This window comes from Aotus nancymaae, unplaced genomic scaffold (assembly GCF_030222135.1).
Source record: "Aotus nancymaae isolate 86718 unplaced genomic scaffold, 86718_ANA_hifiasm-v0.15.2.pri h1tg000012l, whole genome shotgun sequence".
Lineage (NCBI taxonomy): Eukaryota > Metazoa > Chordata > Mammalia > Primates > Aotidae > Aotus > Aotus nancymaae.
In genome coordinates, this window is record NW_026988423.1 from 47,499,419 (window position 1) to 47,521,730 (window position 22,312).

The following is a 22,312-nucleotide window of genomic DNA, read 5'->3' on the forward strand; positions in this document are numbered from 1 at the left end:
TTTCGCTCGTTGCCCAGGATGGGGTGCAGTGGCTTGATTTCGGCTCACTGCAACCTCTGCCTTCCGGGTTCAAGCAATTCTCCTGCCTCAGCCTCCCAAGTAGCTAAGATTTCAGGCATGCACCACCACACCTGGCTAATTTTGTATTGTTAGTTGAGATGGGGTTTCACTATGTTGGTCAGGCTGCTCTCGAACTCCTGACCTCAGGTGATCTGCCTGCCTTGGCCTTCCAGAGTGGTAGGATTACAGGCGTAAGCCACTGTGCCTGGCCTGCCCAACTAATTTTTAAAATTTTTTTATAGAGACAGGATCTCACTATGTTGTCCAGGTTGGTCTTGAACTCCAAGGCTTGAGGGATCGTCCTGTCTCAGCCTCCCAGGGTGCTGGGATTACAGGCATGAGCCACTATACTCATCCTTATCTTCTCGTCAGGGAAGTTTAGCTCCACTCGTCTCGACTATTTCCCCAGGGCCCCAGACACACATCGCCACGCAGGACCTGGGTGGGGAGTACAGAATTTATTTTATTGTTTGGTGTCTGGGTTTGGTTCCTTGGATGTCAGGGTTCCTGGATGGGGGTGGGTGTGTCCCACCTCCCTAAGTCATGGTCCCATGGGCCTGTCGGGCTTGTTTTCCAGGTTCAAAGTGCACTGAGAAAGCTTCACAGTTTTAATACTTCCTAGATGCTCAACTGAGGCAAAGTGACAGAATGGCCCTCCCACCCCTGCCCGCCACAAAAATAAAACCCCAAGCCCCTGGCAGCTGCAGCCGCTGCTGCAGCCGTATGAAAAAATAATACAAACTTTTCTCTTTTTTTTTTCTTTGCATTTTAGTTTGGGAACAAACTCTTCTTAAAAAATAGATTACACAGAAAAAACGCAGAGGACAGAGGGGCATGACGAGGGGCAGGGAGCCTCGGGGGAGACCCCGGGAAGGCTGTGAGATGACTGCAGGGGCTGAGCTGCTGGCGGACACATGCCCTGCCCGCCGTGCCCGCCGTGCCCGTCGTGCCCGTCCTCTCTCTGCCCGAGCCGGCTCCTCCCCATCAGCTCCGGCTCAGGCACTGCAGCTCCAATGCTCCCTCAAGGGACCCCCTTCACCCTGAGGCTTGGTACCTGCTTCTCACTAAAGTGGCTTTGAGAAAGAAACAACAAAAAAAGACCCAAAGCGAGAGAAGGGGCTGTTTGCTTAGCCGTCGGGGACCTCTGCCCCACGGGATCAGCCCTCTCTCTTGGGGGTTTGGAGAATCCTCGATACCTGTTGCTACCTAGACACCCCCTGGGGGGAAAACGGACCCCAGACACCCCATTTGGTTCCTGGGAACACAGACACCTGGGAACTCGGCTTCTGCCCTGATGCGCGCCCTCCCGTGCACCCAAGCGTTATAGGGGGCATGGCTGGGAGGCTGCCTCTTGGCCCAGCCTCCGGGGAGCTATGGATCAGACAGGTGGCTGGGGCAGCAGCGTGTGGAAAGGGGCACAGCTCACACAGGCCCTCCAGCTCATGCAAGGAGAAGCAAGAGGGGACAGCCCTGCCAAGACAGAGGTTACAGCAGGGCGAGGGGATGCTGTGTGTGTGCAGCTGGGCCAGCTCCAGGGCCGGGGCAGAGAAGGCAGGGGAAGCGGTCCATGGGGCAGGAGAAGGCAGGTCAGGGCCTGGCTCTGGGGAGAAGCCTGGGCCCCCACTGTCCCAGCGGAGGGCCACCTCCCTCGGAGGAATCTGGTGGGGTGGATTCTCTGGAGGTGGGGACGGGGGCGGCTGAGCGGCCCCAGCTCAGTCCGGGACCTCGGGGTGGGCAGGCAGTCCGCTCTCGCCGCGCCGGTAGGTCTCCCAGAAACCCCTGTCCAGTTGCTCCAGCTGAGGGCCCAGTGGCAGGCGGCCGGCCAGGTGCATGTGGAGCATCTCCAGCCAGTGCTCCAGCTTCACAAAGGACGGCCTGGGTGACAGGCGGGCGGGGAGACGATGGGTCTGGCTCTCCTCAGAATCAGCCCTACTGGACCCCCAGGCCAGAGCCCCACCCTACTTACCTCTTCTCGGGGTCCAGATCGCAACAGTGCACGGTGATGGGGAAGAAGCTCGGGGGGCAGTTTGGGGGGCAGTAGCGGTCCAGGAAGCCTCGCACGTTGAGGCCAAAGTCCATGGTACGGGGCAGGTAGTCAGGGTCCGCATTCACCCGCCCGATGATCTGTCCAGCACAAAGCCCCAGTTATTCCAGGGGGGCTCTCAGCCTGGGCGTCGGGGTGCCATCCAGGTGGCTTGAGGGCAGGCGGCACTGGGCCTGGCTGCAGTCTGACTGGGCACCCCATGAGGGTCAGCCCATGCCTTGCTGCAGGCAGCCTTCCCGGCCTGAGGCCCCTGCAGACGCTGAGCCCACAGCCTGGGTGAGTAGGGAGAAGCCCAGGCCTCAACACCACTGCTGCCCACCCCTGGACCTACCTCGCACAGGACGATTCCGAAGGAGAACACATCCACCTTCTCGTCATAGCTGCGGCCTGGACAAAGACACCAACTGTCAGCAGCTGAACGCACGAGGGTGCCAGGGATGCCAAAAGGCAGGGCACCAGGCCAGCCAGGAGGATGCCCTGGCCGGGAGGTCAAGGCCCAGGAGGCAGAGGCCAGCAACTGCCATGGAAACCCAGGCTTAAGCTCTGTCCCCCAACCCCACCAGGTCTGAGCAAGCCTCTGGGAGCTCTGAGGAGCAAGGGGCAGAGCCCCGGGCAAGGAGTTCCAGGCCCAGCTCAGCCACCCATCAGCTGCGTGACTTCGGGCAAGTCGTGAACTCTGTGGTGATCCTGAAAGGCAACCGTGTGAGGTCTCTGGAATCCGTGAACGTTACTGGGTCAGAAAAGGGGTCTTTTGCAGATGGGATTAAGTTAGTCTGGAGATGAGATGATGCTGGATGATCTGGGTGGGCCCCGAATGCCACTGCAAATGCCCTCATGAGAGAGACACAGAGAAGACACAGCGGAAGAGGAGTAGGTGGGCCTGTGAAGACGGGTGGAGTCTGGAGTGATGTGGCCACAAGCCCAGGAATGCGAGACAACCAGAAGGAGGAAGAGGCAAGGAATGCTTCTCCCCCAGGTCCCCCGGAGGGAGCGGAGCCCTGTTCGATTTCAGCTTTCTGGCTTCCAAAACTGTGGGGAATGCATTCTGCTGTTTATTTTGAGATGGTGTCTTGCTCTGTCGCCCAGGCTGGAGTGCAGTGGCGTGATCATGGCTCACTGCAACGTCCACCTCCTGGTTCAAGCAATTCTCCTGCCTGTATTTCCCAAGTAACTGAGATTACAGGCATGTGCCACCATACCCGGCTAATTTTTGTATTTTTAGTAGAGATGGGGTTTCACCATGTTGGCCAGGCTGGTCTTGAACTCCTGACCTCAAGTGATCCGCCCACCTCAGCCTCCCAAAGTGCTGGGATTACAGGTGTGAGCTACTGTTCCCGACCATTTACTGCTGTTTTAAATCATCAAGTTTCTAACAATTTATTACAGCAGCCTCAGGAAACTGACGTGGACTCTCTAAGCCTCAGTTTCCTCATCTGTAAAATGGGAATTATACTAGCTACTACTTAACGAGGTTAAAAACCATCAGTACATGGGTTTGAGACCAGCCTGGGAAGCATAGTGATACCCCGGCCTCTATTAAACATTAAAACAATTAGCTGGGTGTGGTGTTTTGTGCCGGTGGTCCCAGCTACTCAGGGGGCTGGGGTGGGATGATAATTTGAGCCCAGAAGGTCGATGCTGCAGTGAGCTACTGTGGCACCACTGCACTCCAGCCTGGGCAACAGAGCAAAAACTCTGTCTCTTTAAAAAAAAATAAAAAATTAAAAAATAAGGGCCAGACACAGTGGCTCATACCTGTAATCCCAGCACTTTGGGAAGGCAAGGCAGGTGAATCACGAAGTCAAGAGATCGAGACCATCCTGGCCAACACGGTGAAACCCCGCCTCTACTAAAAATACAAAAAGTAGCTGGGCGTGGTGGCAGGCGGCTATAGTTCCAGCTGCCGGGGAGGCTGAGGCAGGAGAATCACTTGAACCCGAGAGGCAGAGGTTGCAGTGAGCCGAGATCGCACCATTGCACTCCAGCCTGGGTAACAAGAGCGAAACTCCGACTCAAAAAAAAAAAAAAAAAAAGAAAGAGGAAGGTTAGAGCCAGGGAAGGAGATGGTAGGATGGATGCAGAGATCAGAGAAGAGAAGACGATTTGCGGCCAGCCCTGAAGACAGAGGAGGGGGCGGCGGCAACAAAAGGAAGGACGAAGCCTCCGTGAGCCGGAAGAGGTAAGGAGACATGCCCGGAGGCTGCAGAGGAGCTCACCCTGGCGATGGCTTGAGTTCAACCCAGTGAGGCTGATGCTGGACTTCAGACTCCAGAACTATATGATGATTTATTTAAGCCACTAAGTGTCTTACAGGAGAAAGAGGAAAGTAACGCAGGACCTGCAGGGTAACTGAAGAGCCACGGAGGCTGGAGCTCTGCCGGGCACTCCATGCCTCCCCTTGAGGGCCATGACTTGAGGGCAGGGCTGAAACACTCACCGTTGATCATCTCAGGCGCCATCCAGTAGGGGTTGCCCACGACGGTGTAGCGCTTCTTACGGTCTGGCTTCTTGAGGCTCCGCAGGTCCTCGGGCTGAGTCTTCTCGTCCACCATGCGCCGTGCCAGCCCGAAGTCGGCCACCACCACGTTCTTGTTCTGGGAAGGTGAAGCCGGGTCACACTGAGGCCCGATCCTGGTACTGCCCGCCTGGCCTGCCCTCCAGAGAACACACCTCTGATACCTTGGGATTGGCACAGGGTGGGGACCCCTTGCTTCCCCAAACCCATTGGCTCTTTGCAAACGGAGCTGCAGGAGGCACCTGAAGATGCCATCGTGGCTTTCTCCTCCCACCACGCGCTGCACCCTCTGCTCCTTCCCACCTGCTCCCTAAACCATCCTGCGCCCCCCACTGCTTCCTCCTGCAAGTGCTCCCTCCCACCTACGAGGGCACTGACGCTGCTTTGTTTTGGAAAGAAGACAGGCTTTTTTTTTTTTTTTTGAGTTGGAGTCTTGCTCTGTTACCCAGGCTGGAGTGCAATGGCATGATCTCAGCTCACTGCAACCTCCGCCTCCCAGGTTCAAGTGATTCTTCTCCTGCCTCAGCCTTCCAACTATGTTGGCCAGGCTGGTCTCGAACTCCTGACCTCAAGTGATCCGCTCGCCTCGGCCTCCCAAAGTGTTGGAATTACAGGTGTAAGCCACTGTGCCTGGCTTGTTTTGGCTTTTTTTTTTTTTAAAGATAGGGGCTCACTCTGTTGCTTGGGCTGGAGCACAGTGACACAATCAGAGCTCACTATAACACTGACCTCCTGGGTTCAAGGGATCCTCCCAGCTGCCCTTTCAAGTAGCTGGGACTACAGGCGCGTGTCATCAAGCCTGGCTTGACTATAACAGTATGAAGAGGCAGGGCCCATAAGAGGTAATGGGGTCACGAGGGCTCTGTATGAATGAATGGATTAATGGGTTATCGAGGGCCCACGTTAGTTATCACAAAAGTGGGTCTGTATTAGGGTCAGTTTTGGGGTCTCTCATGAGCCTGTGATGCTTTTTTTTTTTTTTTGAGATGGCATCTCACTCTGTCGCCCAGGCTGGAGTACAGTGGCATAATCTTGGCTTGCTGCAACCTCCGCCCTTCTGGGTTTAAGTGATTCTCCTGCCTCAGCCTCATGAGTGGCTGGGATTACAGGCATGTGCCACCATGCCGGCTAATTTTTGAATTTTTAGTAGAGACAGGGTTTCACCATGTTGGCCAGGCTGGTCTTAAACTCCTGGCTCCAAGTAATCTACCTGCCTCGGCCTCCCAAAGTGCTGAGATTATAGGCGTGAGCCTCCACGACCGGCCTGATTTTGTTTTTTTCAGACAGGCTCTGTCTCTGTCTCCCAGGCTGGAATAGAGTAGCACAATCTCAGCTCACTGCAACCTTCACCTCCCAGGCTCAAGCAATCCTCCTGCCTCAGCCTCCCAAGTAGTTGGGGCCACGGACTCATGCCACCACACCCGGCTATTTCATTTTATATTTTTGGCAGAGATGGGCTTTGGTCATGTTGCCCAGGCTGGTCTTGAACTCCTGAGTTCAAGCAATCCACCTGCCCCTGCCTCCCAAAGTGCTGGATTACAGTTGTGAGCCACCATGCCTGGCACATTTGTGTTATTTGGAGCCACCTGGGTCACACTACTTTGTGATGGTAGCCCCAGGACATGAACACACCACCTCTCCAGACGGGCATGGTTACTCCCTTCTCTGCTTTTGATGGAGAACTGGCTCCCCTCCCTTGCCAATCCTTAGACACTGGGCTCCTTGCCTGCCTGTCCCCTGCTTAAATATCCACCTAAAGCCTCTTCTTTCAGGAAGACTGCTCTGACCACCCCAGCCCACACGCCACTATTCCCACTCCACGGCCCCCAGCTGCTGGTGCTGCTGCCTGGGGTAGCCCGTGGCCACTCTGCCGTGGGCTGCGCTCTGTGAACACCACGGCCCTGGTCCTTTGCAGCTTACATGTCACTTTCTCCTTCATTGATTTATGAGACCCTCCTACCGACCTGGGATGCTGATGGCCCACAGTGAGTCAGTGGCAGAGACAGGGCTAGAACCCAGGTTGCCTCCGGACCCTGGGCTCTTCCCCACGGGCTGCTGACCCTACCTCCACCTCAAATTGAAGTCAGGGAGGCAACCCAGGGGCCTCCAGTTTCTGGAAGGCCCCAAGGCTGGGAGTGGGTGGGCTCCTGCTGCCTCCCCGACACCCAGCCGCGTGGGGCCCTTGTGCTCACCTCTCGGACCAGGCAGTTGTGGGAGTTGAGGTCTCGGTGGATAATGCTCATGGAGTGGAGGTAGGCCTGGGGGCAGGGACACAGGGGTCAGGGGGCATCTGTGCGGAGGGACCCCAGCCCATTCTGGCCCCCCCAAGAACGCCCTCCGCTCCCACCCCAATCAGTCTGGTTGGGGTGATTCTTCCTACTCTCCCATCGGCCCCCTCTGCCGTTTTTTTTTTCTTTTGGGACAGAGCCTCGCTCTGCCACCCAAGCTGGAGTACAATGGCATGATCTCGGCTCACTGCAACCTCCGCCTCCCTGACTCTAGCAATTCTCCTACCTCAGCCTCCCGAGTAGCTGGGATTACAGACCTGTGTCACCAAGCCCAGCTAATTTTGTATTTTTAATAGAGACGGGGTTTCTCCATGTTGGCCAGGATGGTCTTGAACTCCCTACCTCAGGTGATCCACCTGCCTCAGCCTCCCAAAGTGCTGGGATTACAGGCGTCAGCCACTGTGCCCGGGCCCCTCTGCCCTCTTTTAAAGCTTCTTTGTGACTTATTTTATTTAATTTTTAATTTTTTTTTTTTTTAAAGACGGGGTTTCACCATGATGGCCAGGCTGGTCTTGAACTCCTTACCTGAGGTGATCCAGCCACCTCGGCCTCCCAAAGTGCTAGGATTACAGGCGTAAGCCACTGCGCCTGGCCGTTTGTGAGTTTTGTTTGCAAATTTCTGGTGGCATTAGGAATGGAGTTGGAACACCTGGCTCACTCACCATTCCCGACGCGATGTCCTTGGCAAAGCTCACTCTCTGGCTCCAGGGGTACTGGCTGTCCTGGAATAGAAAAGGAATGGCCAGGATGGGGCCGGCGGGGGCTCGGTGGCAGGGATGGTTGCATGAGAGAGAGAGGCAGGAAGGGGCAAGTGTCCTAGAGGTTTGTGGGCTCCGGGAAATCCCAATTTTTTTTTTTTTTGAGACAGAGTCTCGCTCTGTCACCAGGCTGGAATGCAGTGTCTTCATCTTGGCTCACTGCAACCTCTGAATCCTGGGTTCAAGCAATTCTCCTGCCTCAGCCTCCTGAGTAGCCGGGATTACAGGCACCCACACCATGCCCAGCTAATTTTTGTATTTTTAGTAGGGACAGGGTTTCACCATGTTGGCCAGGATATCTCAAAATCCTGACCTTGTAATCCACCCGCCTTGCCTCCCAAAGTGCTGGGATTACAGGCGTGAGCCACCGTGCTGGGTCCGAGCACTTTATTTCTAAAGATGGATTTGTAATTTTATCCAAATCCTTAAGAAAAGTTCTGAATGTTCTTTTGGTTTTTGAGATAGGGTCTTGCTCTGTGGCCCAGGCTGGAGTGCAGCCTCGAACTCCTGGCCTCAAGTGATCCTCTTGCCTTGGTCTCCCAAAGTGCTGAGATAGCAGGTGTGCGCCATCGTACCTGGCCTTTCCCAACTTTACATGGAGTTGGTCGCTCCCCTATGTGATCAGAATCAGGGTTCAGAGGGCCTCTGAGACCCCTGTGGCTGCCTCCTAGTGAAGAGATGAGACTGAGGCCCAGAGAGGGAGCTGCCGTGCCCGGGGCCGCACAATGGGGGTGGCTGGCTCTGCCCAGGACTCACCATGCTCTTGATGATGTCCCGGAGCGTGCCCCCCTTGATGTACTCAGTGATGAAGTTGAGCCGCTTGTCCTTGTAGAGCACCCCGATGAACTTGAGCACATTGGGGTGCTCCAGGCATCGCATGACCTTCACCTGATGGGGCACAAACAGGATGGGCCTGGGCTCTGCGGGGTCCGAGCTGGGTCTGCTTCTCCCCGCTCCATCCCCCCAGGGGTGGCAGATGGTCTCAAAGATGAGGAAACCCAGCTTCCCTCTCCTACCTCTGCCACACCCGCCAGCTGCTGTGCCCTCTGCTTGAGCTGCCCTTACCTCCAGCAATGCTCTTATTCCCAGTCCCCTCCCTGAAGTTACGTGTTTTTTTTGAGAAGTCTCGCTGTCACCCAGGCTGGAGTGCAGTGGCACAAGCTTGGTTCCCTGCAACCTCTGCCTCCCGAGTTCAAGCGATTCTCCTGCCTCAGCCTCCTGAGTAGCTGGGATTATAGGCACCCACCACCACCACGCCCAGCTAATTTTTGTATTTTTAGTAGGGAAGGGGTTTTGCCGTATTGGTCAGGCTGGTTTCAAACTCCTGACCTCAGGTGATCTGCCTGCCTCAGCCTCTGAAAGTGCTGGGATTACAGGTGTGAGCCACCGCGCCCGGCCTATGCAGTTACTTTTTTTCTTTTAGAGACAGGGTCTTGCCTTGTTGCCCAGGCTGGAGTGCAGTGGTGCGATCACTGCAGCCTCCAACTCCTGGGCTCAAGTGATCCTCCCACCTCAGCCTCCCAAGCAGCTGGGATGACAGCTGCATATCACCAACCTCAGTTAATTTAAAATTTTTTTGTAGAGACGGGATCTTGCTATGTTGTCCAGGTTGGTCTCAAAGTATCTTCCCGCCTTAGCCTCCCAAAGTGCTGGGATTACACGCATGAGACACTCTGCCTGGCCTGCTCTCTCTTCTTTCAATGGGTCCCAGAGCCTTTTCCTGATCTATTGGATGGGGCAGTGGTGAGGAGCTAGAATTCCCTCTGGAGGGAAGAGGGCATCTCGCTCACTGACCTCCTTGAGGAATGTCCTCTGCGTCTCCTCGTCGAACCGGATCAGCTCCTTCATCACCATCACCTCACCTGTCTCACGATGTGTCACCTGCGTGTGACACATAGAGGTGTGAAGACAGAGGCTCTGCTGTGAGCCTGCCTCCTGGGAAGCCCCATCTCCACCCCAGGGCTGCCAGGGAGGTGTGCAGACGGCTTCATATTCTAGGCTGCTCCGGGGATGTTCCCAAACACCCAAGTGGACGGGATGCATTCATCCCTTTTCGTTTTCGATTTTTTGAGATGGAGTCTTGCTCTGTTGCTCAGGCTGGAGTGCAATGGTGATCTCGGCTCACCACAACCTCCGCCTCCCAGGTTCAAGTGACTCTTCTGCCTCAGCCTCCCAAATAGCTGGGATTATAGGCATGCACCACCACGCTCAGCTAATTTTGTATTTTTAGTAGAGACAGGGTTTCTCCATGCTGGTCAGGCTGGTCTCCAACTCCCGACCTCAGGTGATCTGACTGCCTTGGCCTCCTAAAGTGCTCGGATTACAGGCTTAAGCCACCATGCCCGGCTTTTTTTTTTGAGATGGGGTCTTGCTCTGTTGCCCAGGCTGGAGTGTAGTGGTATGATCATAGCTCACTGCAGGCTTGAACTGGCTCACGATCCTCCTGCCTAAGCCTCCCGAGTTGCTGGGACTACAGGCAGGCACCACCATACCCAATTAATTTTTAAGTGTTTTCTAGAGATAAGGTCAAAGCTGGTCTTGGATTCCTGGGCTCAAGCGATTTTGCAGCCTCAGCCTCTCACAGGGCTGGGATTACAGGGATAAACCCCTGAGCCCGGCGAGGGGCCACCTTTCAATGATCTCCTGCACATAAGGTCTGTCTACCTGTAGGAGGTCCCATGCTCCTAATTAGCTCCAGGAGGCCACAGTGGTGGACAGGGCGCTGGCCACAGAGTCTAGAAGCCAGATACCCCTTCCACTGCGTGTCCACAGACTGGGGAGGAGGGAGGAAGGAGGACGGAGGGCTCCCACCCAGACGGTCCCCTGAGACCCCAGCATGCTCTGTACCTTGATAGCCTGGCCGAAGCAGCCCTTGCCAAGCACCTCCCCGTGGATAAGGTCTGACGGCCGGAAGATGCGGTGTGGCCGGCAGACCACGCGGAGGGACTCAGAGCGACCCAGGTCCTTGCGCTGGGAGGCCGGGGATCCCAGTGAGCTGGCACCCGGAGACCTGTCGATGCTGCAGCTCCTCCTGGGGGGCACACATGGATGCCTGGTGCCACTGGGGGATGGGTGGCACCCAACCAAGGCCCTGCCCCTTCCTCCTCCTGCCTGCCTGCCCCTGTCCACGCCAGTCTATACAGTCACCCCCTGCTTTGGAAGGGCCTGCCTGGGACAGTCCAAAGTCTGCCCAGCATCTTGGCTCATCCTGGCTCTGGTGGCAGCCCCCAGCTTCCCCCAAACCCTCAGATCCCGCTCTGTCATCCCCTTTTTTTTTTTTTTTTTGAGACAGAGTCTTGCTCTGTCTCCCAGGCTGGAGTGTAGTGGCACAACCTCGGCTCACTGCAACCTCTGCCTCCTGGGTTCAAGTGATTCTCCTACCTCAGCCTCCCGAGTTGCTGGGACTACAGGCACCTGCCACCAAGCCTGGCTATTTTTGTATTTTCAGTAGAGATGGGGTTTCACCATGTTGGCCAGCCTGGTCTCGAACTCCTGACCACAAGTGATCCACCTGCCTTGGACTCCCAAAGTGCTGGGATTATAGTCATGAGCTACCTCGCCTGGCTCCACCTCCCTCCCCTTTTAAAATTTGTTTCCTTCTTTTTTCCTGAGACTGGGTCTTGTTTTGTCACCCAGGCTGGAGAGCAGTGGCATGATCACAGCTCACTGCAGCCTCCACCTCCCTGGCTCAAGCCTGGGCTGCATTTGTGCAGGCCTGGCTGCCCCACCCAGGTCCCATGGCCCCTGAGCCCAGCAAGAATGAAAGCACCCTGTGAACCGAGGAGCAGGCTGACTTACAAGACAGGTTTGTGCCGAGCGGAGCTGCCCGCCTCCCCGCCAGGAGTGTGAATCGGAGAGCTCAGGGGGCTGGTCTCAGGCCCCGTCCCATGGCCCAGTGTATCGTGAGGGTCGTGCTCGAGGGTCAGCTGGAGCAGGCGGCTGGTTTCCTGAATCAGCAGGTCAATCTGGGAACAGCAGGCATGTGAATGGGGTCGGGGTGGGGAGGGGGCTAGGCATGAAGGCACCACCTCCCATCCTGTCCCCCAGACTCAGGACCATACCTCGTCCAGGGGCACATTTCGGATGGGCGTGCCATTGATTTCCAAGATCCGGTCTCCGACGTGGATGGAATTTTTCACATCTGGGCTCATGTAGCCGGGATCCACTCTGTGGGTAGGGCAGGGGTCAGGTCAGTGCCCGCTTATCCCTCCGAGCACCAACAGGAAACCAAGGCCAAGGGGACCAGATCCGGGGTGAGCAGTCAGAGGATCTACCTCGCATGACTGGGAGGTAGCAGATGGCTAGGACACCGAGTTCTGGTTTCAGGGGATGCATTCTGTAATCGATTACTGATGTCTGCCACAGGTGTGAGCTGGAGAAACGTGGTGCGCCTGTAGGTGCTGGCCACCCACATGAGATGCTCAGCTGCTCCCATTCAGTGGACCATTGTCTCCACCCTGGGGGAACAGATCTACCCTGCCAACTCCCAGGTATGCTTGGTCTCGATTTTTGTTTTGTTTTTTTCCCTGGAGACAGAATCTCACTCTCTTGCCCAGGGTGGAGTGCAGGGCTGCGATCTCGGCTCACAGCAGCCTCCGCTTCCCGAGTTCAAGTGATTCTCGTACCTCAGCCTCCTGAGTAGCTGGGATTACAGGTGCACGCCACCATGCCCAGCTAATTTTTTGTATTTTTATTAGAGACGGGGTTTCACCATGTTTCCCAGGCTGGTTTTGAACTCCTGAGCTCAGGCAATCTGTCTGCCTCGGCCTCCCAAAGTGCTAAGACTGGCCAGGTGCAGTGGCTCACGCCTGTAATCCCAACACTTAGGGAGGCCGAGGCGGGTGGATCACCTGAGGTCAGGAGTTTGAGACCAGCCTGCTCAACATGGTAAAACCCCGTCTCTACTAAAAATACAAAAATTAGCTGGGCATGGTGGTGCATGCCTGTAGTCCCAGCTACTAGGGACGCTGAGGCAGGAGAATCACTTGAAGCTGGGAGGTGGAAGTTGCAGTGAACCAAGATTGTGCCACTGTACTCCAGCCTGGGTGACAGAGCAAGACTCCGTCTCAAAAAGAAAAGCAAAACAAAGTGCTAGGATTACAGACAGGAGCCACTGCACCTGGTGTGCCTGGTATGCTTGGGGCAGAGTGCCTTAGGTCCCAAAAAGGTTCTGGATTAGTGGCTTCCTATCTGACTCCCAAACTTGCCCTGCAGGAGGAAGCCAAGCTCCTATGGGTCCTGCATTGGCAGGAGGCAGCTGGCAGCTTCCCCTGAGCCACAATTAATGGTAGGGTGAAGACAGGAAAGAGACACTCGAGACAGTTGCCTATAAGCAAACTCACAAAAAGACCAATTTGCCAAATTTACCTGCTTCTTTTAACTCTTCGGTGTTAGGGACATGGTTTTCATTTTGTCTCCTAAAAGCTTTTTAGGGAATGTTCACTTTGTCTCTGCCCTAAGTCCTGGAGATAGGAAAGGGAAGATAGGAGTCAGGCAGGGAGGAGACTGAGAGCTTTAAGAAAAACAAGGCCAGGCACGGTGGCTCACACCTGGAATCCCAGCACTTTGGGAGGCCAAGGTGGGAGGATCACTTGAGACCAGGGGTTTGAGACCAGCCTGGGCAGCATAGTGAGACCCCATCTCTATGAAATTTTTTTGAAAAAATTAGCTGGACATGGTGGGGTAATCCTGTAATCCCAGCTATTTGGGAGGCTGGGTGGGAGGATCACTTGAGGCCAGGAGTTTGAGACCAGCCTGGGCAAAATAGTGAGACCTCATCGTTTCAAAAAAAAAAAAAAAAATTAGCCAGGTATGGTGGTGCTGCCTGTGGCCCCAGCTACTCAAGAGGCTGAGGTGGGAGGACTGCTTGAGCTCATGAGGTCAAGGCTTCAGTGAGCTATGATCATGTCACTGAACTCCAGCCTGGGCAGCACAGCGAGACCCCATCTCAAACAAACAAGCAAGCAAACAAAAAAGACTATTCTCACATTGGGGAGAAGCTCTTCCTTACAGTAGAAAATCAGCTAATAAATGCAGAAGGAAGAACAGAGACAGAAATTCAGAATTTTGTAGCCACTCTAGTAATAATCGCTACAAGCAGGAATCATCAATAAATGCTAAAATCATTGGGTGAAGGGTTTCTGGGAACAGGATATTTACAGACTCAGATCTCACAAATGGTTTATTGATGACAAAGGGAAAAAAATCCTCACAGTAGAGAGAAAACAAGTAATCAAAGCTAACATCCTCAGCAAAGGGCACACGGACGTCATACGTCTCCCGGCAAGATCCACTCGGAAGGACAAAGCATCGCTTATCCAGTATCGGGTCAAACACGCAGAGCCTGATTCACTAAGAGGAAACATCAGTCAAACCCAGACGCAAGGGTGGGTGCGGTGGCTCACGTCTGTAATCCCAGCACTTTGGGAAGCCGAGGCAGGAGGATCACTTGAGCCCAGGAGTCTGAGAGCAGCCTGGCCAACACAGTAAGATCCTGTCTCTCTTAAAAAAAAACAGGAGGCTGAGGCAGGAAAATTGCCTGAACCCAGGAGGCGGAGGTTGCGGTGAGCCAAGATCGCACCATTGCACTCCATCCTGGGTAACAAGAGCGAAACTCCGTCTCAAAAAAAAAAAATGGCAGAGTATCTCCCAGATTAAAAAAAACAAAAACAAAAACAAAACCCAAATGGAAAGCCATCTTATTTTTATGACTGGCCTGTATGATTCAAAAATGTCAAGGCCGTGAAGGGCAATGAAAGGCTGAGGAAATGGCCGGGCACAGTGGCTCATGCCTACAATCCCAGCATTTTGGGAGGCTGAGGTGGCTTGTTTATATTTGTACAGATACATATATGCACATGTTGGTATTTATTGTTTGGGAGTAAGCTGCAGGCATCACTGACTCCCCCACAAATATGCTAGACATTCTCAAAACAAGGGCTTTCCTTTTTGGAGACAGAGTATCACTGTCACCCAGGCTGGAGTACAGTGGCACGATCACAGCTCACTGCAGCCTCAACCTCCTGGGCTCAAGTGATCCTCCGAATAGCTGGGACTACAGGCACGGGCCACCGTGCCTCGCCAGGCATTCTGTTACATAATTATCAATTGCATCTTACAGTATAACGATCATATTTAGGAAATTTAACATTGATACCATTACCTAATACACAGACCATATTCAAATTTTGCCAGTTGTCTCTATACTGAACTACTGAACTGTCCTTTACAGCAGTCTCCCCCGATCCACCATCCAATCCATGATCCACATTGCATTTAATCATCATGTCTCATCAGTATCTTTTTTTTCTTTTGAGACAGAGTTTTGCTCTTGTTGCCCAGACTGGAGTGCAATGGCAGGATCTCGCTCACTGCAACCTCTGCCTCCCGGGTTCAAGTGATTCTCCTTCCTCAGCCTCCTGAGTAGCTGGGATTACAGGCATGTGTCACCACACCCAGCTAATTTTATTTTTTAGTAGAGTCGGGTTTTCTCCATGTTGGTCAGGCTGGTCTCAAACTCCTGACCTCAGGTGATCTGCCTACCTCGGCCTCCCAAAGTGCTGGGATTACAGGCGGGAGCCACCGTGCCCGGCCAAGTATCTTTTAATCTGTAACAATCCCTCAGCCTTTTTTTTTTGCTGGGAGGCACAGAGTCTGCATTCTTAACTCTGTCACCCAAGCTAGAGTGCAGTGGCGAGATCTTGGCTCACTGCAACCTCCGCCTCCTGAACTGATTCTCCTGTCTCAGCCTCCCAAGTAGCTGAGATTACAGGTGTGCACCATCACGCACGCCTAATTTTTGTGTTTTTAATAGAGACAGAGTTTCACCATGCTGCCCAGGTGGGTCTCAAACTCCTGACCTCAAATGATTACTCCTGTAATCTTAGCACTTTGGGAAGCCAATGTGGGAGGATTGCTTGAGCCCAGGAGTTTGAGACCAGCCTGGGCAACACGGCAAGACTCAGTCTCTACAGAAAATTTAAAAATTAGCTGGGTGTGGTGGTGTGTGCCTGTAGTCTCACTTACTCAGGAGGCTGAGGTGAGTGGACTGCTTGAGCACAGGAGTTTTAGGCTGCAGTGACCTATGATCATGCCACTGTACTCCAGCCTGTATGACACAGCAAGACCCTGTCTCAAAAAAATAAATAATACATACATATCATACATATATATATATTCCTTAGAATTTCATATCCTCTCCCTTGGTTTGCTAAAGCAGCAGGTGGCCAGGATAAATTAGACCTTTCTTAAAATGCTGCTATACACGAAATAAAAAGCGGTCAACTAAAACCAGTTTAAAACAAACAAGTAAATCTTTGGCAAATTGGGTTCCTTCCGGGAAGGGTGTGGCTCTTTGCAGAAATTACTGGGATGTTCCAGATGTTGGCTGGGCAGAATGCTTACCCAGTGAGACAAACAGGGAGGAGACGTCATTAACTCTCTTCCTTATTTTTATTTTAGAGACAGGGTCTCGCTCTGTCGCCCAGGCTGGAGTACAGTGGCACCATCATAGCTCACTGCAGCCTCCACCTCCTGGGCTGAAGCAATTCTCCCCCTCAGCCGTCTGAAGAGGCTGAGATCAGAGGCATGATCTGCTGCACCCAGCTGACTGTCTTCATTTCTTTTTTTTTTTTTTTTGAGATGGAGTCTGACTCTGTCACCCAGGCTGGAGTGCAGTGGTGTGATCTTGGCTCACTGCAGCCTCTGCCTCCAGGGTTCAAGCAATTCTTGTGCCTCATCCTCCCGAGTAGCTGGGATTACAGATGTGTACCACCATGCCCAGCTAATTTTTGTATTTTTAGTAGAGACTGGGTTTCACCATATTGGCCAGGTTGGTCTCAAACTCCTGACCTTGTGATCCGCCTGCCTAGGCCTCCCAAAGTGCTGGGATTTCAGGTGTGAGCCACCGCACCTGGCTGACTGTCTTCATTTCTAAAATTCTGCCTGGATTTCAGGGATCAGCGGCAGCCTCTGACTCTGTCGGGACCTCCCTTGGCCCTCCGGTAAGAGCCGTTGGTCTGGGACTTCCCTCATCTCTTTCTCCAGCTGTCTGCTCACTTGTGTACATAAAGCAGCTGCTGGCTTGGCTGATGTCAGGGTGGGGATAGAGACACACATTCAAGCCCAGCATCTTTTTCTGTCCCCAGGGCCATCTTCACACCTCACCAGTGCCTGTGCAGGGCCGGGCACCTGCCGGATGTACAAGGAACACTCACTGCATCAAATGAAATCGAGGACTTGGGCTAGGCACGGTGGCTCACACCTGTAATCCGAGCACTTTGGGAGGGCGAGGAGGGAGGATCACTTGAGCCTAGGAGTTTGAGACCAGCCTGGGCAACACGGTGAAACCCTATCTTTACTAAAAATACAAAAATTAGCCAGGCGTGGGGTCGCCTGTAGTCCCAGCTACTTGGGAGGCTGAGGTGCAAGAATTGCTTAAACCTGGGAGGTAGAGGTTGCAGTGAGCTGATATCACACCACTGCATCTCAGCCCGGGCAATGGAGCGAGACTCTGTCTCAAAAAAAAACGAAAGTGAGCAATTGCCCCAAAGTGGAAAGACTGCATGCTACTTCTCAAGATGTCAATAAAGGCTCAGCGGAAATCTTAGAAGGCTCCAAGGTATCCAACTCCCTCATTGCTCAAACAGACCCCCAAGAGAAAAAAGATGCTCAGAGTCACGCAGTAATCTAATTTTTACTGGCCCTGCCCCACTTTATTTTGAGACGGGGTTTTGCTTCATTGCCCAGGATGGAGGGCAGTGGCCAATTATAGCTCACTGTAGTAAGCTCATGACTTACTGGGCTCAAGAGTTCCTCTCACCTCAGCCTCCCAAGTAGCTGCAACTGTAATGCTGCCCAGATTGGTCTCAAACTCTTGGCCTCAAGGGATCCTCTCATCTCAGCCTCCCAAAGTCCTGCGATTGCAGGTGTGAGCAGCCATGCCCAGCCTTCATGTGTTCAGTGATTTAACCATACTCTGTTAATTTTCTTTTTCTTTTGTAGAGATTGGTGGGGGCGGTCCTCGCTCATGTTGCCCAGGCTAGTCTCGAACTGCTGGCCTTAAAGTGCTGGGATTACAGGTGTGAGTTATTGCACCCGGCCCCTTCATTCATTCCTGACTTGCTTCCTCCTCTTTCTTGTTGGTCAGACATTAACTAAAGAAAATGTCTTTTTATTTTGTGCGTGGGTTTTTTTTGTTTTTTGTTTTTTTGAGACAGTTTCACTCTTGTTGCCCAGGCTGCAGTGCAATGGCACAGTCTGGGCTCACTGCAACCTCCACCTCCTGGGTTCAAGTGATTCTCCTGCCTCAGCCTCCCAAGTAGGTGGGACTACAGGCACACACCACCACACCCGGCTCATTTTGTATTTTTAGTAGAGACGGGGTTTCAACATGCTGCCGAGGCTGGTCTCGAACTCCTGACCTCAGGTGATCCACCCGTGCCCAGGCTGGTCTCAAACTCCTGACCTCAGGTGATCCACCCACCTCGGCCTCCCAAAGTGCTGGGATTACAGGTGTGAGCCACCACACCTGGCCGAAAATGTCTTTTTATTCTATCTGGCATTTGTAATGGTATTGAGAGGAATGATTGGGCCAGGAATCTGGTAAACCAGGTTGTCAGAGCTGCGCCCCATCTGCACCAAACACTCGCCCATTCATTCTCAGGGCCCCCAGTGCCAGAGTCTGCCACCACATCAACAGCCACAGCCACACTGGGTGCAGCCTCAGCAGGCTGGCCACTTACCCCTGGACGCGGACGGTATGTGAGTGCTCGGTGCTGCAGCCCGGCGGGCTGTGTGGGGGGTCGATGGAGACTGAAAGTCCACGCTTGCCATGAGATGAGGCTGGGATGGACACTAGGGTGACAGTGTGGGGCAGGTGGGAGCCAGGGGAGTCGGGGGTCAGCACAGTCTGGTAGTAGCAGTGCCCGCTGCAAGAGCCGTCAGGGGTGGGAAGAAGAGAGTGTCAGGGGTGTCAGCAATTTCAGCATCCCTGCAGCTCCCAGCTCCAGGCTCTTTCCCCACCCGCTTCCTTTTTTTTTTTTTTTTTTTCCTGAGACGGAGTCTCGCTCTGTTGATCATACCACTGTACCCGAGCCTGGGCAACAGAGTGAGACTCCATTTCAAAAGAAAAAGAAAGCTAGGTCAGGCGCGGTGGCTCACGCCTGTAATCTCAGCACTTTGGGAGGCTGAGTGGGCGGATCACGAAGTCAGGAGATCAAGTCCATCCTGGCCAACAGGGTGAAACCCCGTCTCTACTAAAAATACAAAAATCAGCTGGGCATGGTGGTGCATGCCCATAATCCCGGCTACTCAGGAGGCTGTGGCAGGAGAATTGCTTGAACCAGGGAGGCTGCAGTGAGCTAAGATCACACAACTGCACTCCAGCCTGGCGACACAGTGAAACTGTCTCAAAAGGAAAAAAAAAAAAAGCTAGCAATTGCCCAAAAGTAGTGGTGCAATCTAGGCTCACTTCAACTTCTGCCTCCTGGGTTCAAGCGATTCTCCTGCCTCAGCCTCCTGAGCAGCTGGGACTATAGGCACTTGCCACCACGCCTGGCTAATCTTATATTTAGAGATGGGGTTTCACCATGTTGGCCAGGCTGGTCTCAAACTCCAGACCTCAGGTGATCTGCCCACCCCGGCCTCCCAAAGTGCTGGGATTACAGGTGTGAGCCACCGCGCCCGGCCAGCTTTCTTTTCTTTCACTCCTCCTATGGAGCTAGGGGCAGGAACTATGCATGCCCAGCCAGCCCTCATCCCTCTGAGTCATTCCAGGTCTGTCTACTCGCTGTGATCTTGTAAGGCGGCCAGGACAAGGCCTGAGGATAAATTCAGTTCAGGAGGAAGTCATTAAAGGCCCATCTGGGATCAAGCCACGCTGTCCTCTAATCCAGCTTGATCAGTGTTGTGTAAGAAAGAATCTGTGTTTTGTCCTGATACCTGGGAGGACTCTAAGTCCTTGGAATGGGGTATCTTTGTTCATGAGCCCCTCAGACTATTCCTGAGTTGATGCTAATGAAATGACTCAGATGAGGCTGGTCCCCTCAAAGTGATCTTAAGAGGGCTGCAGCTTTCGGCCAGCCTGACCTCCAAGGACGAGGGCTAGAGACTAAGTTTGATCAATGACTCAATCAGTCATGACGACTTAATGAAGCCCCAGTACAAACACTGGCTGTTGAAGCTCAGAGAAGCTTCCTGGTTGGTGACCATACTGATGTGCTAGGGGAGGCGGGGGAGATGCTTCATTTGGCTGGACCTAAGCTATATCCTTTAAAATAAAACCGGAATCCTAAATGGAGGCTTTCTGGAGTAGTTCTGTGAGTCTGTGAGCAAATGATCACACTTGGCAGGGTCTTGGGAGTCCCTGCATTTGTAGCCAGTCAGTCAGAACTGTGGGTGGGTTGGGGACCCCTGAACTTGCAGCTGATGTCTAAAGAGGGAACAGTTGTGCTGGGGATAGTATCCTTAACTCATGGTGTCTGCCCCAACTCTGGTGGTCTGTGCCAGCACCATGCTGCAGTCATGGTAAGAAAGCTGATGTCTGAGGTTTCTTTCTCTCCCTTCTTCCTTTCCTTTTATTTCCCTCCCTCCCTTCCTTCCTTCTTTCTCTTTCTCTCTTTTCTTTTTTTTTTTGGGTTGGAGCTCGCTCTTGTTGCCCAGACTGTAATGTAATGGCACTATCTCAGCGGCTCACTGCAACCTCCCCTCCTCCTGGGTTCAAGCAATTCTCCTGCCTCAGACTCCTGAGTAGCTGGAATTACAGACATGCGCCACCACACCAGGCTAATTTTGTATTTTTAGTAGAGATGGGGTTTCACCATGTTGATCAGGTTGGTCTCGAACTCCTGACCTCAGGTGATCCGCCCTCCTTGGCCTCCCAAAGAGCTGGGATTACAGGCATGAACCACCGTGCCCGGACTCTCTCTTTTTCTCTTGCCTCACCTCCCCTCCTCTCCCTCCCTCCCTTCCTTCTCTCCTTCCTTTCCTCTTTCCTCTCTCTGTTTTTTTTTTTGAGACAGAGTCTCACTGTGTCTCCAGGTGCCAGGCTGGAGTGCAGTGGTGCGATCTTGGCTCACTGCAACCTCCACCTCTCAGGTTCAAGTGAGTCTCCTGCCTCAGCCTCCTGAGTAGCGGGGACTAAAGATCCATGCCACTGCACCTGGTTAATTTTTATATATATATTTTTTGAGACGGAGCCTTGCTCTGTTGCCCAGGCGACAGTGCAGTGGTGCCATCTCGGCTCACTGCAACCTCAGCCTCCCAGGTTCAAGCAATTCTTCTGCCTCAGCCTCCCGAGTAACTGGGATTACAGATGCACCGCTAATTTTTGTATTTTCAGTAAAGACAGGGTTTCACCATCTTGGCCAGGGTGGTCTCAAATTCAATTTTTGTATTTTTAAGAGATGAGGTTTCACCATGTTGGCCAAGCTGGTCTTGAACTCCTGGCCTCAAGGGATCCACCAGCTTCAGCTTCCCGAAGTGCTGCGATGACAGGCGTGAGCACCGTGCCCGGCCATCTGAGGCTCTTTCCCGCTGACTTCTGTCATTTCTCACTTGCTTCCATGCCCGGGTGTGGGAAGAGTCAGCATCCTTGCAGACCTGTGACACAGGTGGGCCCCCCAGGCTGGGGGAGGGGCCAAGGCACTCACCAGTACAGCTTGGAGTGCTCCACCAGCGTGTAGGTGTCCCCGTCGCCGATAAAGGTCCCACACGTAAGGCAGATGAAACACTCGGGGTGGTACTTCAGCTCCCCAGCCACCTGGTGTCGGGGTGAGGAGGGAACAGCCCAGCTCAGCAACCTCTACAGCCCCCACAGCTCCTCCCCGAAGGGCATCACCCAAAAAACCATGGGGACCTGGCTGACCAGCTGCTAAACTCCTGGACATAGCTGGCTCTATAGATTGCGGGGGGCCCTGAGGGATACTGACAGTCAGGCTCAGAAAGCAGGGGACACTCCAAGGACCAGCAAAAAAGATACCAGGAGAGACGATGATGGGAGAGAGACCTGGAGCATGGGGTCTGCTTGGACGCCCTCACCCAGGTGAGTGTGCAAGGTGGGGGGCGCTCACCATAACCAGTCCCTTGGTGATTTGCTCAGAGCACCCATGGCAGGACTCGCCATAGCGGGCCCAGTAGTCCTTCTTGCAGAAGAGCTGTCCATCCTTCTCATAGTACTGGTGCGACAGGGAGGCACTGCAGTCACAACACCTGGGGAGAGGGGCTGGGCTGAGGATGTCCACTCCCACCCTCCTCCATCACACCTGGGCCCTGGCCTTGCCTACAGGCACCTTTCTAAGAATTAGAAAATGGTGGCCGGGACTGGTGTGGTGGCTCACGCCTGTCATCCCAGCACTTCGGGAGGGGGAGGCGGGCAGATCACTTGAGGTCAGGAGTTCAAGACCAGCCTGGCCAACATGGAGAAACCCTGTCTCTACTAAAAATACAAAAATTAGCCAGGCGTGGTGGCAAGCATCTGTAATCCCAGCTATTCAGGAGGTTGAGGCAGAATCGCTTGAACTGGGGAAGTGGAGGTTGCAGTGAGCCGAAATTGTGCCACTGCACTTCAGCCTGGACAACAGAGTGAGACTCTCTCAAAAAAACAACAACAAAAAAAAGCAGAATGCAGGAGAATCCCCAGGTGTGCAGG

General features: G+C 53.6%; 1 protein-coding gene across 2 annotated transcripts in view; it reads right to left on the reverse strand.

Moving 5' to 3' along the window:
* Positions 1-503: 503 nt before the first annotated feature.
* The window catches only part of LIMK1 (LIM domain kinase 1), a 33,671-nt gene continuing 11,862 nt past the window's right edge, over positions 504-22,312 (reverse strand). For both annotated transcript variants that reach the window (XM_064375653.1, XM_064375654.1), the window contains 14 exons: positions 21,735-21,873; positions 21,315-21,424; positions 18,408-18,593; positions 11,727-11,832; positions 11,464-11,630; positions 10,513-10,696; positions 9,460-9,546; positions 8,422-8,553; positions 7,570-7,629; positions 6,812-6,877; positions 4,542-4,698; positions 2,436-2,491; positions 2,027-2,184; positions 504-1,935 (listed from right to left, as the gene is read on the reverse strand). In XM_064375653.1, the coding sequence (XP_064231723.1) occupies positions 1,773-1,935; positions 2,027-2,184; positions 2,436-2,491; positions 4,542-4,698; positions 6,812-6,877; positions 7,570-7,629; positions 8,422-8,553; positions 9,460-9,546; positions 10,513-10,696; positions 11,464-11,630; positions 11,727-11,832; positions 18,408-18,593; positions 21,315-21,424; positions 21,735-21,873 (1,771 nt within the window). In that variant the 3' untranslated portion in view covers positions 504-1,772. The remainder of the gene's footprint in view (positions 1,936-2,026; positions 2,185-2,435; positions 2,492-4,541; positions 4,699-6,811; positions 6,878-7,569; positions 7,630-8,421; positions 8,554-9,459; positions 9,547-10,512; positions 10,697-11,463; positions 11,631-11,726; positions 11,833-18,407; positions 18,594-21,314; positions 21,425-21,734; positions 21,874-22,312) is intronic.